At 47.6% G+C, this 15,551-nt stretch overlaps 1 protein-coding gene across 1 annotated transcript; it reads right to left on the reverse strand.

The window, feature by feature from the left end:
• Positions 1-1,252: 1,252 nt before the first annotated feature.
• FBXO40 (F-box protein 40) lies at positions 1,253-14,762 on the reverse strand. Its single transcript, XM_027798457.2, has 3 exons — positions 13,421-14,762; positions 5,697-7,595; positions 1,253-3,693 (listed from the first exon to the last, which is right to left on the reverse strand). Exons 1-3 carry the CDS (start codon positions 13,427-13,429, stop codon positions 3,496-3,498), a joined length of 2,106 nt encoding a protein of 701 aa, XP_027654258.1. The 5' UTR covers positions 13,430-14,762; the 3' UTR covers positions 1,253-3,495.
• Positions 14,763-15,551: the final 789 nt, after the last annotated feature.

Raw genomic sequence — 15,551 nt, forward strand, 5'->3', positions numbered from 1 at the left:
TTCTAAGCCAGCGTTATGCTCACCAAGACAAGCAGGGCAGGCAGACTCGGTTCCTTGCAGCTCCCCAAAGCTTCTGCCAACTCTGCTAATGAGCAGGACCGTTGGCACTGACCTGGCTTGGCACATGTCCTGATCAATGGAATCACCCCTGCCCCCAGCCCCCAACCAGCGTTCAGTGCAGGGCACGGTAAGGAGCAGCTTGAAGCCGGCATTCTTATGCTGGTGGAAGGGTGCCCCCCCCTTGCCCACAGAGCTGTCTCCCTTCCAGGGCCAGCCTAACCAGACCAGCCTGAAGATGACCGTGGGTTTCCAGCATCCATGCTGAAGGCTACTTAACCAAATGTACAGTTCACAGAAGTATATCTATATATTCACAGGGGTGAATCGCTCTCTCTCTCTGCATCTCTCCAGCGTACCCTACAGCAGTACCAGAAGGAAAATGATCCCGTCTCCCAGATGTTCTATGTGCACCCCAGCTGATCCCAGGAGAAGGTTGCGACATTCCTGTCTCTGACCCGCACGTTTGCATCCTCCCTGTAGGCTGGCTCCGGCACCCGCGGCACTGGGAAGGAGCAGGATCGGTGGCAATAAGGCTGGAACTGCAGTCAAGTGATCTCCAGGAGCAGGGAGATACAAGAACAAAATCCTCTGGCATTGACAGGAGGCCAGCAGCAGGACAGCAGTGGTGCCAGTGACACTGGCACTAAAGGTGACACGAGCCCCATTCACACTGAACATCAGCCCCGGTTTCAGGGCAGCTGAGCGGCTGAGCAGCGGGAGATGGCGCACAGGCTGAACCTTCTAACCATCTCTCACACCAGCCTTGAACGCTGCCTTACTCTGAGACCCTATTATTTAAGCATCTTCTTTTTCCCTCTCCTCAAACTATCCATAATTTTATGGATATGTTTTTAAGTACCCAGTGCAGATACTGGCACCTGATTTTGGGACGTGCACTTGCAGCTGCCCTGGTCTGCAGCTACAGTTGGGTGCTCAGCATCTTTCAGAATCAGGTAGATGACCAGTGAAGTATAGGACCCTCATGTAGGGACTAGTCTGGGAAGTCTGGCTGTATCTTCTCACCTTGTAGAGGAATGAAGTTGGTGGGTTGATTCGCATTGCTAATATGCAGCTGTGGCCTTGCCTCGAAGAAAGTGGGTTGATGGACCTGGATGATGTGCAGCTGTAGCTTGTTCCTGCTAAGTGGTTGAATAGCCCTGAAGGGGGGTGGGGAGGGGGGTGGGGTGGGTTGGATCTGATCTCTGGAGGAAGGAGAAGTGGCACAGACAGTAGAATCTGGCTGACCATAAAAGCCTTGTTGCAGCCTGATAGCTTGCTTGTGCTGCAACAGTGGGTGCCCCATGTGAGGCTGAGTTGGGCTCCAGCTACATCACCTCTGTCAGCTTCCCTGGTAAAACAGAGTGACAATATCAGGCAACTTATGAGATGTTTTGAGGACAGGTGAGTTTTTATAGGCAGCTTTAAGGGATGGACAGTTTGTTGTGCAGTGGCTTAAGCCATGGGGTGAAGGATGCAAGCACCCAGCTTTAACTGCTCCTGGCCCAGCTTACGTTCCCTGTGTCCATTTGCTTCAGTTTCTTCTGCACAGAACTGCCATGCTAGCTGTGTTTTTCACAGGATACCTGCGCAGACAAGTTTATTCTCATGTGTAAAGCATCATGAGACTTTCCAGAAAGGATCTCTGGGGACAGAAAACAGAACAGCATTAAAAAAATATGACAGTAAGTGTAACTGCTGCTACTCCTACTCCTGAGATCAATCCACTGTCCCCACAACTTGGCTGATATGCTCCTGAGGGTGTGTGTCTGGAGAGGAAAAACATCCTTGTATGGTTAAAATTCTCACAGGAACCACTTAAGCTGCAAGCACAGAGAAGGACGAGCTGCTCTTGGCACAGGTTTGCTCACCACGTAACTTGTGCCTTCAATTACCAAGCGCCCAGCTCAGGTTCATCACCAATTTTTATCAGTAAGAGAGGGCTCCTGCTTGCACAGCTGCCTCATCCCAGGTCTGTCCTGGGGCCAGGGGTGGCCAGTGTGGCATGTGCCCATCCACCGGGGCCAGCTTCCACCCGGGCAGCCAGGCGTGGGGAGCAGCGGTCCAGGCCAGCACATGTCCCGGCTCCCAGCGAGCTTCTCATGCCCGAGATGGTGAGGTGAAAGGCAGACCTCATGGCCCTAGCTTGCACTTCTGGCTACCAGCTGAAAAAAGAATGGGGCATGAGTCAGCACGGCTGTGGCTGCGCAGTTGCTGTTGGCTTGCGGAGCGGTTTATGGGTTTATGGCCGTTCCAGGGAATCCCCCCGACCACCGTCACTGCAGCGTCTCCAGCTAGTGCCTCCGAAAGGGGCTTAAATAGCGTGGTAAGACAGGTGCTGTTGGTAACCTGCCCACTTGCTCTCATCTGTTGCCTCAACAAGCACATTCTGGTTTTAAATTAGTGTATTTATTAAAAAAATAAACCAAATCCTAATCAGTCTTCTGCTCTGTAAAAAAAAAATAAAAATTATTATTGTACTCCAGCCAATTTAACTGAAGCAGACACTATCCGTACTGTTACAGAATGGGCTTCTGGGTGCCTTTGCTTTTCTAGAAAAGAATGTTATTTCTTTGACATGTTGTTTACAGTTGCCATTCGCAACATACAACTGAGCAGGTGAGGCATTCTGAAATTGACTTCAAATAGCCTTTGATGGCTTCAATGGATTTTTAAATAAAACAGAGAATGTTATTAACTGAAAAATATAAAAAGTCAATTGAACACCTGAAAGTGTTTGCTACTTGGTGATTTCTAACAAAGAGCAAGTCTGTTCGCTTTGGGTTGGTTTGGACGCTTCCCTGAGCTCGGCTTTAGCTTTGCGCTCAGCTGGGCAGCCTGCCTGCATCGGGGTCTTAAATGACGGTCTGCGGCTGCGCAGCAAATTCCTGAGCCTAAAAGATTAGAACTGGAGTTCTAATTAATCCACTTAGTTGTGGGGGCTCCTTTTCTTTTGCCCATATCTGAGGACAGACCAGCAGCCCCTAGGTCTGCCAGGCAGGATGGTGTCTACCCATGCTCCTAGACCCTGGCTTTGCCAGTAAAGCTGAGGTGTTTCAGACCTCGTAGCTAGGTACGACTGCTCTTGCTTCTCGCAGGGACAAGGGACGGGAGCGGCAGCCTACCTTCCAGGTTGCAAAGATGCTGTTTTCACACAAGATCCTTATTGCTTTCTTCAGGATGCTGTATTAAGCAAGGAACAGAAACATAAACAGAAAGCATGTGATATCAGTGAGGAGTGGCTGACATTTTAACAGTTAAATTAGTGCAAGGGAAGAAAAAAAAAAAAAAAAGATGCAGGAGATTTCAAACACAGCTGGGGAGAAGCCAGTTTTGTATGTCCAAAGGAGAGTTGGAAGCAACAATCTTTACACCCAAATTCCCAAATCTTCTTTTCAAGGGCCCTGAAAGGAGTGTGGCAGAGCGGGAGCAGGTTATTTAGACTCTGCGCTTGAAGGTAGAAACCAAAGTCTTTTGAGTCTGCTCTTGAGATTCGCACATGCCGGCCAGCATCACGGGGTCCGTCCGGGGCTCCACTTGGTAGAAGGGACAATTCTTCAGGTGCTCTGACATGCACATGATGTTGCTGCGCTGCCATTTGTTAACTCGGGAGAACAGGCTGCTGAACTGCCAGATCTGATACAGGAAAGGGGAGAGAAATTGGGGAGAAAAAATGGGAATGCTGGTAAAAATAGAAGAAGATTTGAAAAGACTATATATGCTTATAGTGGGTGTGCATCACTTGTACTGGACAGGCTAGCAAACATCTGATCGTGCAGGGGTGGCATAGCAAGTGAAAATGGGGTCTGTATTGTCATGGACCTTGTACTGGGTTTGCTGCTTAAGGCATCACCTGCCATTTTTAACAGGAAAATGTCCTTCTGCAGGGTTTGGTGTCAATCTAGTGCAGGACACAAGGACACCTGACCACTGCACCTCTGCTGAAAGCTCCATCACACATGCAGTGTGATCCAGGGTGTTCATAAAGCAAAGTGGCTACAGCATGCTTGTGTGACAGCATCTCAGAGAAACCTGACTTCATAACGACCTTCCAAAGCACTTCAAAGTAATTGACATTACAACGCTGTTGTTATTTACCCAGCACCAGAACAAGCCTGGGAAATGTAAAAAACAGAAACGTGCAGCTAAAATTTTCTGATTCCACATACCGTTTGGTGATACACTAGCATGTAGTGATAGGACTGTGATTAAGTCACTTTAATATTTGCTGTATATCATTAAATCAAATGAATTTTTAAAGTTATAGCAGGTTTCTTCTCCCTAAAGCCGTTCCTTCCTGTGGAAGAAGGACAGTCGGTGGCTGTGCTACAGATTACCTGGCCCTGTCCTAGTCCTAAGCAATCATAGCTATTATACACAGCCATCAAGAAATTCAGACTAATTACAAACAGAACATTTTCGAGCAAAGTCTGTGCACTGGAAACAAGACTCCTGTGTGGTCAGTACAGAGAGCTAGTGTGAAAAGGGTTAGATTGTTAGACAGTCCTTAAACTCAATGCTGTTGGTTTGAAATTGTGCTACAATAACTGAAGTTAATTGCTATATGATTGCTCAGCTGGAATTTTTTCCTTTTACTGAAGGAAGCCACATCCTCTAGTAAATTATTTCAGTGGCTAATTCCTGTTCTGGATTGGGCTAATTCAAGTTGCAGCCACCAAACTTTTTTGTGTAACACAGATTTTTAACTCACCATGCTTCATGCTTTCTCTTAATAAAAAGTACTTTCTCTTAATAAAGAGTGATAAACAGTGCTAAGCTTCTATTTCATAAGAATCAATGGGCAGTAATCTTCAGTCGTCTGCTTGAAATCCAGGTCCTGAGATCATTTCTGGGAGTCTTCCCTGGATCCCCAAATCATTTGTCCTAGATCTCTGCCTTGTCTGCTTGCTCGTGCCAGTCTCCCGGGCTATTCTATCAGCTGGCCAGAAGCCGCCCCATAACAGCTATTGCTCAGCTACGACTCTGAGCTGTGTCCGTACCTCTTCCAGGCACAGCCCGTCCAGGCGGTGATGTTCCAGCCCAGACCGCGGGCGCCCAGCCTCGCAGGAGGCGCTTCCTACTCCCTTGGGTGCCCACGACCCTCGCGCCAGGCACTCACTCCTGGCACTCCCAGCACTCCTGGCACTCCCGGCACTCCTGGCACATCACAACAGCCCTGGGGGGTCGATGCGAGTGCCTGAGCTCCCTTCATAGCCCTATCTCCTTGTTATTTACCTTTTTGGTGTTTTAAAGCACGTTTTAGCTTTGACATGCCCTAGATTGGCTTGTAAAGAACACAAAAAAGTATGAGCATCAAGTTCTTCCAAAGTCCATGTGCAACCCTTAAGTACCAGGAATTCTCAGTTCCCAGTGCCCAAAACTGGTGCATGTGCAAACCGGTTAGCCAAGACGAGCTCAGGTGGGGAGGTGCAGCTAGTCAGGGGTGTCTATGACACCCTCCTACCTTCGCTAGACATCTTCCATCTTACAGCCCTGACCCCTGACAACTGTGGTGCAAATTCGTGACCTCATGAAGCTTCCCCACACCTGCAGGCTCACACACAGTGTCCCTCACTATGCTCACGCTTTATCTGGGGAGAACTCCTGGATGTCTGTTTCCCAGTGTCACAGGCACTTGCCTTTTTGTGAGCTTTCCATGAAGTACCACCATGGGAATATCTTTTTTTCTCCCAGACCAGCAGGACCATTCCTCTCTCTTGAAGAAGAGTGGCACAGATGTCCCTCATCAGCACTGACACTTGGGACAACTGAGATAAACTGAAGCTGTCCAGGAACCCCGCGATGTACTTGAGCACTTCCAGCGGGAGGCTGCTCAGCAAGTCCTTACTCCTCTGTTGATTAGCCACCGTGGGACTGCACTTCCCTGACTCAGCAAGGAGCGGGTCCACCTCTGGCTTAATAGCAAATGTCTTGAGGGGCTTGCTGTATATAACCTTGGCCTTAAGTCCATCGGGGCAGAAAGGATTTTGAACAAAAGTGCATCCCAAGTAGGCCAGTGGGCAGCGATGCTGGAACCATCCATCCAGACATGACTGAATATCAGCATGCACATTCTTGAAGTGGGACGGGAACTCATCCCTCCGGAAGAAATGACTGCAAGTGAACGTGAAAGCTGAACTGCTTTTGTTGTGCCTCCTGGTTACACATTCAGTGTAGAGCTCCATGTGGAGTTCTGGTGGGCTCTCTTCATCCAGAGTATCTGCTAGAACAGCATTGGAGGAGAAGGGCTCCAGGGGAAAGCTGTACGTCTGTGTTGCAAAATCCACAAAGAGCCCATCGATACCTCTTGCTTCAGAGATCTCGTGGCCTTTCAGCTCTTTTTCCAGTGCACACAGCAGGGTGGCTGTAACTATATTTGCCTTAGGTAGTTCTTCTAGGTTTAGTCCCAATTCTGAGGTATCCACAGACTTGTCTGAAGTTGGCATCTTGTGGCCCATTGCATCTCCTAGTCGTGCTCTTTTGCCACAGTAACTAACTGGCACTTTGAAGGTGTAGACAGTCTTCACCTCCTGAGCTTCCAGGTTGCCATAGACAAAGTCTTTTTCTTTGGGAGTGCAAGCGGCTAGCTGGCCGAAGCGGATGAGCATTCCCCCGTGATGTACCAGATACATGTTGTAGTCACCTATACCAACTTTGTTCTTCAGCCTCTCCAGGACCCCTTCTTGCCAGGGAGCCAGTCCTGTCATTTCTGTGTTCGGTGTTACTTGCTCAGGCTTTTGGTCCTTTGCCTCGTCTGTGCCCTTAGGTCCTTCCTTTGCCTTCTCCGTGGAGCTGGCAGCATACGGGGCTGATGCTGTTTTCCTGGAAGCCTTCTCCACCGCTTGTTCTGTGCTGGTTGCCGAGCCTGTTACCTTGCAAGCCAGGAGCTCTTTGCTGAAAATGTTCTCCCAGGTTTTGTAACTCCCCAGATCCATTCCCTCTTTGTCCTTCGCTAAATCTTCACGCTCGCGTTGGCTGAGCTCGGGCAACTGGTTGTCACCCTCTTGGGAACCACAGGCTGCTCCTCCCACAGCACCTTCTTCCCCACCCACAGCTTCATCCACCAGCCCTTCCGCCACATCCTTTTTCCTCCACTCTGGAAACAAGTCACCTATTTTCAAAGTCCTGAAAAGTATCTTCTGGTCTCTGAGTGCCAAGGCTGTGTCCAGACATTCTTCGTTCAAGGTCTCCTTCATGATGTTGTTGTGGAGGGTGGTGTCCGAATCCACATTTGGCCAGCGATTCCACTCCATGGAGCAGCAGACCACGCTGGCTGGACAGACCTGGAGGTGCTTCCCCAGCTTAAAGCGGGCCATGGATAAAGGGCAGCCGTAGCCTGCGTTGAGGCAGGAGACCTGCTCTAGGGGACAGAGCAACTGGTGTTCCTCCTCCTTGCACATGTGGAAGGTGGCCCCGCAGTGGAGGCGGCAGCTGATCACCACGCAGGAGACGGTGGGCTCAGCCGGCACGCGGCAGTGCTGACTGAAGCATCTCTCGCAGTGCCTGTGCTGGCCCAGGGCAGCTTTCTGAGCCCGGCGCTGTGTAGCAAAGACAAGAAGACAAGAGTTACTGCCCGAAGGAGCCGGGGTGGCTGCAGACCCTCCGTGCCCATGCTTGGCTTCTACATGTTAGGTGCTTATATGTGCCTCTAGTGGGAATAAGGCTGTAGGCAAATGACTGCCAGCTCCATACAGTCATGTACCGGCACCGGTCCCTCACTCATAATATCTCTACCCTTGCAAGAGTTTCTGGCAATAGCTGTTAATCCTTCCTAAAAATGAGAAAACAGAAGCACAGCGTCTGACAGCGAGTAAATGGAGATGGTGGTTAGCGTGAGGCATGCCTTCTGTTGTCAAAAAGCTAAGAGCATAAGGAACAATGTTCTGGGCCAGCCCAGAAGTCCGGCCAGCCCAGCAGGCTTCTTCAACAACATCCGTACGAGACGCTGTTTAGGCAGAACATGTAGGACCTCCTGTGGTCCCTTCCCCTTGTGTACAGCTGTTGGATTAGGGAACGAGAGGCTGCTCAGGCACTACTTGGAGCTGCTTCCCTGGATACCTTCAACTGGAACCAGTAACTTGGCCCAAAGAGGAGCTGCTGCAAGTTGAAAACTCCCAGCTTCTGCCTCTCTGCTCCTTGCTTTAGGGCTGCACCCCGGCTTGGTTCAGCCTACTGCAAATGTCTGTGGAAGGGAAACAATAAAGAGGAACTGGAGTTCTGTTTCCAAACAGAACCTGGTGCACTTTTTTTTTTACTTTTTTTTTAATGTGAAAATGAGAAAAAGCTTTTTGACAAGTCTTCCCACACCACCCTTCTATGCAGTAGGAACTACATAGGCCCCGCAACTCTCATTTTCTCTGGGGAAAAATAGATATTGGTAGTAAAATAATCTACACTTGCTTTTTTTCCTAAGGTTAAATAAACGACAGCAGTGTCATTGACGTAGATGCAAGTGCTTCTGCAGTGGCAGGTGAAGGGGCCTGCCCCGAGGAGTGCCGCGGGGGAAGCGGGCTCCGGCTCAGGGCAGAGGCGCCCATGAAGCTGCTTCCCCTCCCGAAGGCACTGTCTTAACTGCTGCTCTTTCACACGTGGGCGATGGAAGTCACGGGCAACACCAGAGGAGGAAAGATGTCTGGGAAAGGCAATGCCTGTGGGTTCCTGCAGTCACTACAGACCACCCGTTTGTGCTTGAATTTGATGTGCATCAATTGCTCAACTCATCTTTTTTCCACCCTTTGCAACTTCCAATGCTGACCGATAACAGTTACACCTCCTGATGAATCAAGCCCCTTCCCCTCGGTCCTGCGCAGTACAGGAACACGTCCTGAGCGGTCCCTTTACCCTGGGACAAACTTACACTCTGAAGTACCAGGCTCAGGTTCTCTTGCCTTTGCACGGAAAGAGCTCGAGACAGCAATGCAGAAAAATAATATTTCATAACTACTCATCATAAAATTCCTTGCCCTGTCTTGGGAAGCACTGGCTTCTGCACAGGGTGACACCAGGGGTCTGACCAGGGTGGCCCCAGCCACATCCAGCCCTTAAATACATGCAGTTTAGAGCGGTGTCTGTCCTGCTTTGGGCTGTCCAGTTACATCTACTCTTGCATGGCTCAGAGGAGCAGGAGATACAGATGGGTTTATTTCGCGTTGGCAGCATCCTTGCTGCTCTCATTCTTGTAACATTTTGCTGCAAATATAATCTCTAAAAATAGTCCCAGCTATGACTTGCATAAGGTCAGAGGAAGGCTGGGTACATTACATCGCAATAAAAACATGAACGTGTGAACAATACTTTCCACTGCAAAAGTAACTCTCAGAGAGAAATAATTGATAAATAAAAATACAGCAGAGGCACAGGCCTTATGGTTCTCCAAAACACAGAAAGGACTGACTGCAAAGTTCCTGGAGAGGAGCCTGCTTTTACACTGCAGTATGCCAAAACAAACCCCAGCCACTCGTGTAGAGCAAGAAAATACATGCTTTGTTTACAAAAAGTGACCGTATCAGAGCATTCAGATCCAGAATCAGTCTTCATCATTATTCAGGTATTTTTCAGTTGAGTTTACCTCATGTCTAACTTACATGTGCTGCTCTTTTCAGACAAATGATTTCCATGCTTCTCATTGTCAGATCTGTGGAGCTGGAGGACAGGAAGGGGGACAGAGAATTTTTCTGATATTTATTAGGGTTTGAATGCTGCTTCTATTTTGATGTGCCGGTAATGAGGAGCTCTGTATTTTAACTGATGATCTAGTTAGCTCTGTGGTTTAGGTGGTGGTATTATTGTCAGTGCACAAACTACAGCTTTCAAAACCCTGAGTGGAAAGTTTACAAATTCTTGCCTTGGTAAGTCTGATACGTAACATCCAGAGGCAGGTGACACACAGATCTGTCAGGTGATGAAACATTTCTCTAAACCTGTAAACTTCTTGTTTCCCTGCAACTTGCAAAATTTCATATGAGCTGGGTTAAAAAAAAATCAAACCAGAAATGCTTGTTTGAATCATGTTCAAGCTAGTGTGGAAAGAAAGGATGCAAATTGCAGCCCACAGTCCGTCCACTTTGGTAAATCTTTATTTTTAGGCAGTCATGACAGCAAATCAGGTAAGGTTTAAAAATATACAGCTGCTATTCTAACTAACTGCAGATATGTCTCTGTCTGGAGCAGATCTTTCAGTGACAATACCTTACAGTTTATACACCAATTACAATTTATTTTCAGTAAATGTGTATTTAATTCAGTTGCAGTCAATCAGCCAGAACAATATAACTGTTTTTCTCATTTGGCATTTGCTATGTGTGACTGAACATATGACATACTAAGGTTACACATCGTATCTGAGCTCTTCGCGCAGAGTCAAGGGATGCCTCCCATTTCAAGGAACCATCCAAAAGGGCCACCAGAATCCCCAGATAATCTCCTTAAAGAGTGCCTCTGAGATGAGATTGCAAATGAACATAAAACAATCTTTCAAAGACTCACAACATGATAAGGAGCTCTTAAAAAGATCTCAGGAAAGTTTGCATCCAAATGCTGGAGCCAAGAGTGTTAAAGTTATACATAATGTTACAGCAGAAAAATATTTTCAAGGAATGTGAATGCTTTGGTGAAGTGTATAGGCCAGATAGGAGCCATTCTTGATTTATTTTAATCCTTGTTACCCTGCATATTGTGTTTATCTCATTTTTTTATCATAATACTTAAATCCTGATGTGAATACAGAGTTATTTTCCTTATAGGGTTTTTCAATATACGTATTATCTTAGTACTCGGGGGGGGGGGTTCACAACGAATAACGAATTTATCTTTGCAGCACCAGAGGTGCACTTGAGGCTAAAATATACTATTACTTCTATTTAGCAGATGTAGAATTAAGGTACAGAAAGATGAAAATAAATAGAATTACATATAATATTTTATATAAAACAATATATATATATACACAGCAAGCATGGGGATGCTCAGGTTCTGATGTTTCACTGGCAGTTGGATGCCTTCTGCACAAAACCCCTAGCAGAGCCAGCTGGAAAATCATGGTTTTTAGGAGAGCTTCTAAGTCTCCTTAAACCAGAGTTTTTCTTCTCTCTCCATGCAGCACTCTTCCTTAATTACTATGCACTTAACAATCACAGCAAGAAATCAGGCTTGGGTCTCAATTTTGCTAAACAGATATATTTATTTCTTGGAGTTGAGGAAGAAAACACTGCTGCTAGAAACCATACCATAGCACCCTTGTACACGATTCTCAGGGGCCTGAGTTTTCTAAAGTCCTGTCCTTCGATACAAAATAAAAAGCAAATCCAAGAATGCCACCATGTGGAATCACTGTCCTTTGTGGCACACCTGCTCATTCAGACTGATCTTGCACATGGGTGTTGCCAGCCAAGCTTTAAATGAGTCAGGCAGTGAATATGGTACACCTCAGGTTAGGTGGAAAGGGCAAATAAAAGGTATAGACAAAATCTTCATCAGTAACACTGATAAGCTTCTACTGAGCATGTGCAAGGCAAAGGGTTTTTGAAGCTCAGACCTTGAGCAGTTTCCCATGGATTTTATAGGGGCACTTTGATTCCAGGGCAATCCTTCTGGGGAACCTCAAACCCTCAGTATAAGACGTGGAATGAAAAGGTTTTCTGTGAGACAGCTGGCCTGTTAGATAAGCCCAAAGGTGGAAGGACGAAGCTGTAACAATTAGGCAGCTAGTCTCTGTGTTTTCTAGCTGGGGATCCGCTGGCTGAGGCTGCAGTGTGTCATGGCAATAGCCACTAGTTCAGAGTTACTGAACGGGTTGGAACTGCTTGGGTTGGAACAGGTTGGAAAAAATACACTTTACAATGACAAGGATGCAGTAGGTCCACAGTATAGTGCATCAGTCTGGCAAAGGCTTCAATCTATGTTCCTTGCTTTTCTTCCAGAGCATGCCTGCTGCTCAGGCTCTCACAGACATCAGCTTCTCTTCAGCTCCCTAAACCTGGCACGCAGGACCATGAGCTCAGGAGAAGCTGTTGCACCATCCAGCCTGATACCTACACACAGTAAAGCAGCACCAAAACTTGCTCGTGCAATTTCTGCCCAGCGAAGTGCGCTAGTGCTGGTACTGGAGGAGCGGGGCGCAGCTTAGAGCCGGGAGGCGTGGGCAGCACAGGGCACGCCTGGGGAGAGCCCGCACAGCGCTCCCCGCTGTGACACCTGGCTCAGCAGTATTTCTTGTTCCTCTCTACCTGGTGCAACATAGCCATAGCTCACCTGAGACAAACCCACCCCAAAATTCCAGGTGCTGAAGTGGTCCCCTGGGCTGGCGGTACAGTGCGGGGCAGCCCACGTGTTGGGGAGTCGTGTGGGAGGCAGATGGGACAGGGAGAAGGGGGAGGCCGTGGCACAGAGCTGCTCTGCTGCTCCTCCTGTATGTCAGGGGTCCCTGTGCTGTCCTTCGTAGGGACAGCCAGGCAAACTCTCCCCTTGCATGGGTAACTGGGAAACAGGGTTGGGTTTGAGTTCAGCAAGTGCTTTAAAATAACAGGTTCCAATTTAGTTGCAGTGTGAGAAAAAAAAACAGAAAGGTCCAAACTGTGTTTTTTTTTCTTTGGCCTCAGGTTCTATTTTATGCTCTGTAATAATCTCATTTATATACTTTTCTGAAAACTTCTTGAGGAACTCAGAGGAATGGTTAATTGTTTTAAGCAAAACAAAAGAAAGCCAGCCCAAGGCAGGTGCCCAGTATAGAGAATTTCAGAGCTACAGGTTAAGGTCTAAGTCATAAAAAAACAAAGGAGAAAAGATTCCTGAATAAAAATTGCTAAGCAGCCACAACTCTAAATGGTACAGTAGTACCTGTAACCCTTGTGATTATTACTTCATCATTCATTGCCTGGACTACCGAAGTGGTTTGCAGTCTGACTCTACAAAACTCACCAGATTTTAAGTCAGCATTTTGCCACAAGATTGCTCTTCCCTCTCCTCTGACCCTTACTGTATCTCCTTGTCTCACTTCTCCCAGTTTCTTGAAAACTACAGAAATTGAATTTTTGATTTATCATATGTCCTGCTGCTGAAGCTCCCATCTTAAAATCAACATCTTAGTTTTTTAAAAGCCCAGATACAGTGCTGCAAACTATGGCTAATCCACTGAAAAAGTTATGGAGGACTTTTTTTAGAGTAGCATGCAACAGAAGTGTTCACAGTTACCAGCTGCCTCTGTGTTAGGGTGTCATTTAAGACGTCTTGTGTCTGATTATTCCGCTTCATCTTAATTACTAAGGCTGTTTTGAAGACATCTTGATTTTTATAGCTCGATACAGTAACCATTGCACTGCATAAGGTTTGATCAATAAGAACTCCAAGTTGATTTACAAAGCCTTACCTTAATCATAGAGTCCCTTTGTGTGTGCCGCACACTTGCCCTCCTGGCTGCGCTCCGCTGGGTTGAAGTGAGGTGGGTGAGGGAGAGCTGCAAGCAAAGAGAGACAAGAAATGGGAGGACACGGAGCAAGCCCAGACAGAAACATCAAGTAGTTTTGGGATGTTAAAAATAAAACCTGTGCATGTGACCGTGTAGCTCAGCTTACAGAGCAGTCTCCTCCACTGTATTTGTTAACACTGTCACTTCTGGAGCAATACTTCACAGGGAGATGGGAGAGGCAGAACCAAGAATACTCTGTGCCCCCCGCATGAGAGGAAAGGACCAGCCCCCTTCCCGGAGTCCTGCACCAGCTCCCTGACACTCTCTGATGGAGGTTTACCCTGTATGACTTAACTCCCCTCGCTGCCCAGACCGCTTTGGGGTTTCTGCTGCTGGAGCTGTCGTGCCCCCGGCTCCCATCGCCACCAGCTCCAGCAGCTGGTGCAGACAGTGCTGGCAGGTTTCCGAGCCGTCTGCCCAGGGTGGGCAGAAAGAGCAGGAATGGCCCAAATCTGAGCCCCCACCTCCCAGGGACCCCCAAGAGGCTCCCCAGCTCCAGCCCCTCCACCACCAGGAGGAAACTCGAAGGGTGCAGCTCCCAGTGTCACCCTTTCTCAGCCAGACCTGAGGACACAAAGGAGAGCAGTCATGTTTTACCATCAGAGTGGATCCATTAAAGCATTTTCACGGTGAGTTTCATGGTGAGTGTTTCATACTCATGGTGAGCACAGATGTACAGGTACTACTACCTGTCAGTGAGGGTCGGGGTAGAGATGGGGCAGGTACTGCTTCTCCCTGGTGGGTTCTCACCCTAGCTGGCTGCAAAGACACCTCTTGTGACCCTGAAGCCATACATGAACACTTTTCACCACCTCAGAAACACAGAACATCATCTTTTGACTGTGGTGGTAGTGGCCCTGAGATCCTAAGTCACAATGAACTTGCTGCTTTGCCTTATCTTTCCCTATCTGCAAGTCCCCAGTGACTCGCATCATTTAAAACAGTGCAGGCAACTGTGTTTTCATTTTCAGGGCTGAACAAAATGTCAGTAGGTGACAACCAAGGCTTGCTGGTGCCAATTGTAATTTAGTAGAGCTAAATATGGTTAGCAGTCTGGCTCTGTGGCCTTTTTTAGAAAGGGCTGTACTATCGTGATACTATTTGCTGTCATCCCATTGCACTGGGGGAAACGGGGGCCAGTGGTAATATGCCTAAATCCAAATTTCACCCAATCACAACATGATTGCTGATCTGTTTACTTCGTTCACTTCCATCCCTCACCCCCCATCCAAAGTTCAGGGTCATTTTTCAGCCTTCACTGTTGTCATTATCTTTTTAGACTGTGTTTAAAAACATGCTACTTGTGTGCCTCACTTTTTTACATGAAGTAAAAATTCTTCCCAAAATTCTGTATTACTGGTTTAGGAGTAAACTCCCTTTGTCTGAATTATCCCACATTACTAGAATAATTAGGGCTTCAGAAGTAGCTGCTGTCAGAACTGAAGCTACCTTCTGCCTTAATTTTACTGGCAGCCGATGTCAGCCTGGTTTTAGGTCTCCATGTTTCCAAACATTCTGAACACTGGTGGTGCTTTTGACTGCTTCCACGTGTTGCTCAGTGCTTGTGCAGACCCAGCCAGCCAGCCCTTGACCTGCCTCACTCTGCTCAGTACTCTGCCTCCAAGCCTCACTCAAGCCCCCAGGTCTTCCAAATCCTTGCCTGCAGGTGATGGCTGTACTCCAAAAAGCCATCACCTGTGGCAGCCTTTTAAGGCAGGGTATCAGAAGACAGGCAGAATGAACATAGTTCACCATGCCTGAAAATGTGTATGTGGTGGAGAGAAGGGAGCAGAAAAGCAAAGGCGACAGGAAACAGGAATTCATCCTTGTGCCTGCAGCACATCATTGTATTAGCTCAGCTGCACCTGAAATCAGACGCAGCAAAAAGAGGAGAACTGGCAGATCTCTGCTGCCGCCCTTACCTGTCCTATCTGATTCAAGGTATCTCAGGAATGCCAGCCAATACTGTAACTGTACCCCCTGCTGCACTACAGATGTGCTTACTGGCAGAGTGTGAGAAATGTGCAGTCGC

This window comes from Falco cherrug, chromosome 5 (genome assembly GCF_023634085.1).
Source record: "Falco cherrug isolate bFalChe1 chromosome 5, bFalChe1.pri, whole genome shotgun sequence".
NCBI classification, from domain to species: domain Eukaryota; kingdom Metazoa; phylum Chordata; class Aves; order Falconiformes; family Falconidae; genus Falco; species Falco cherrug.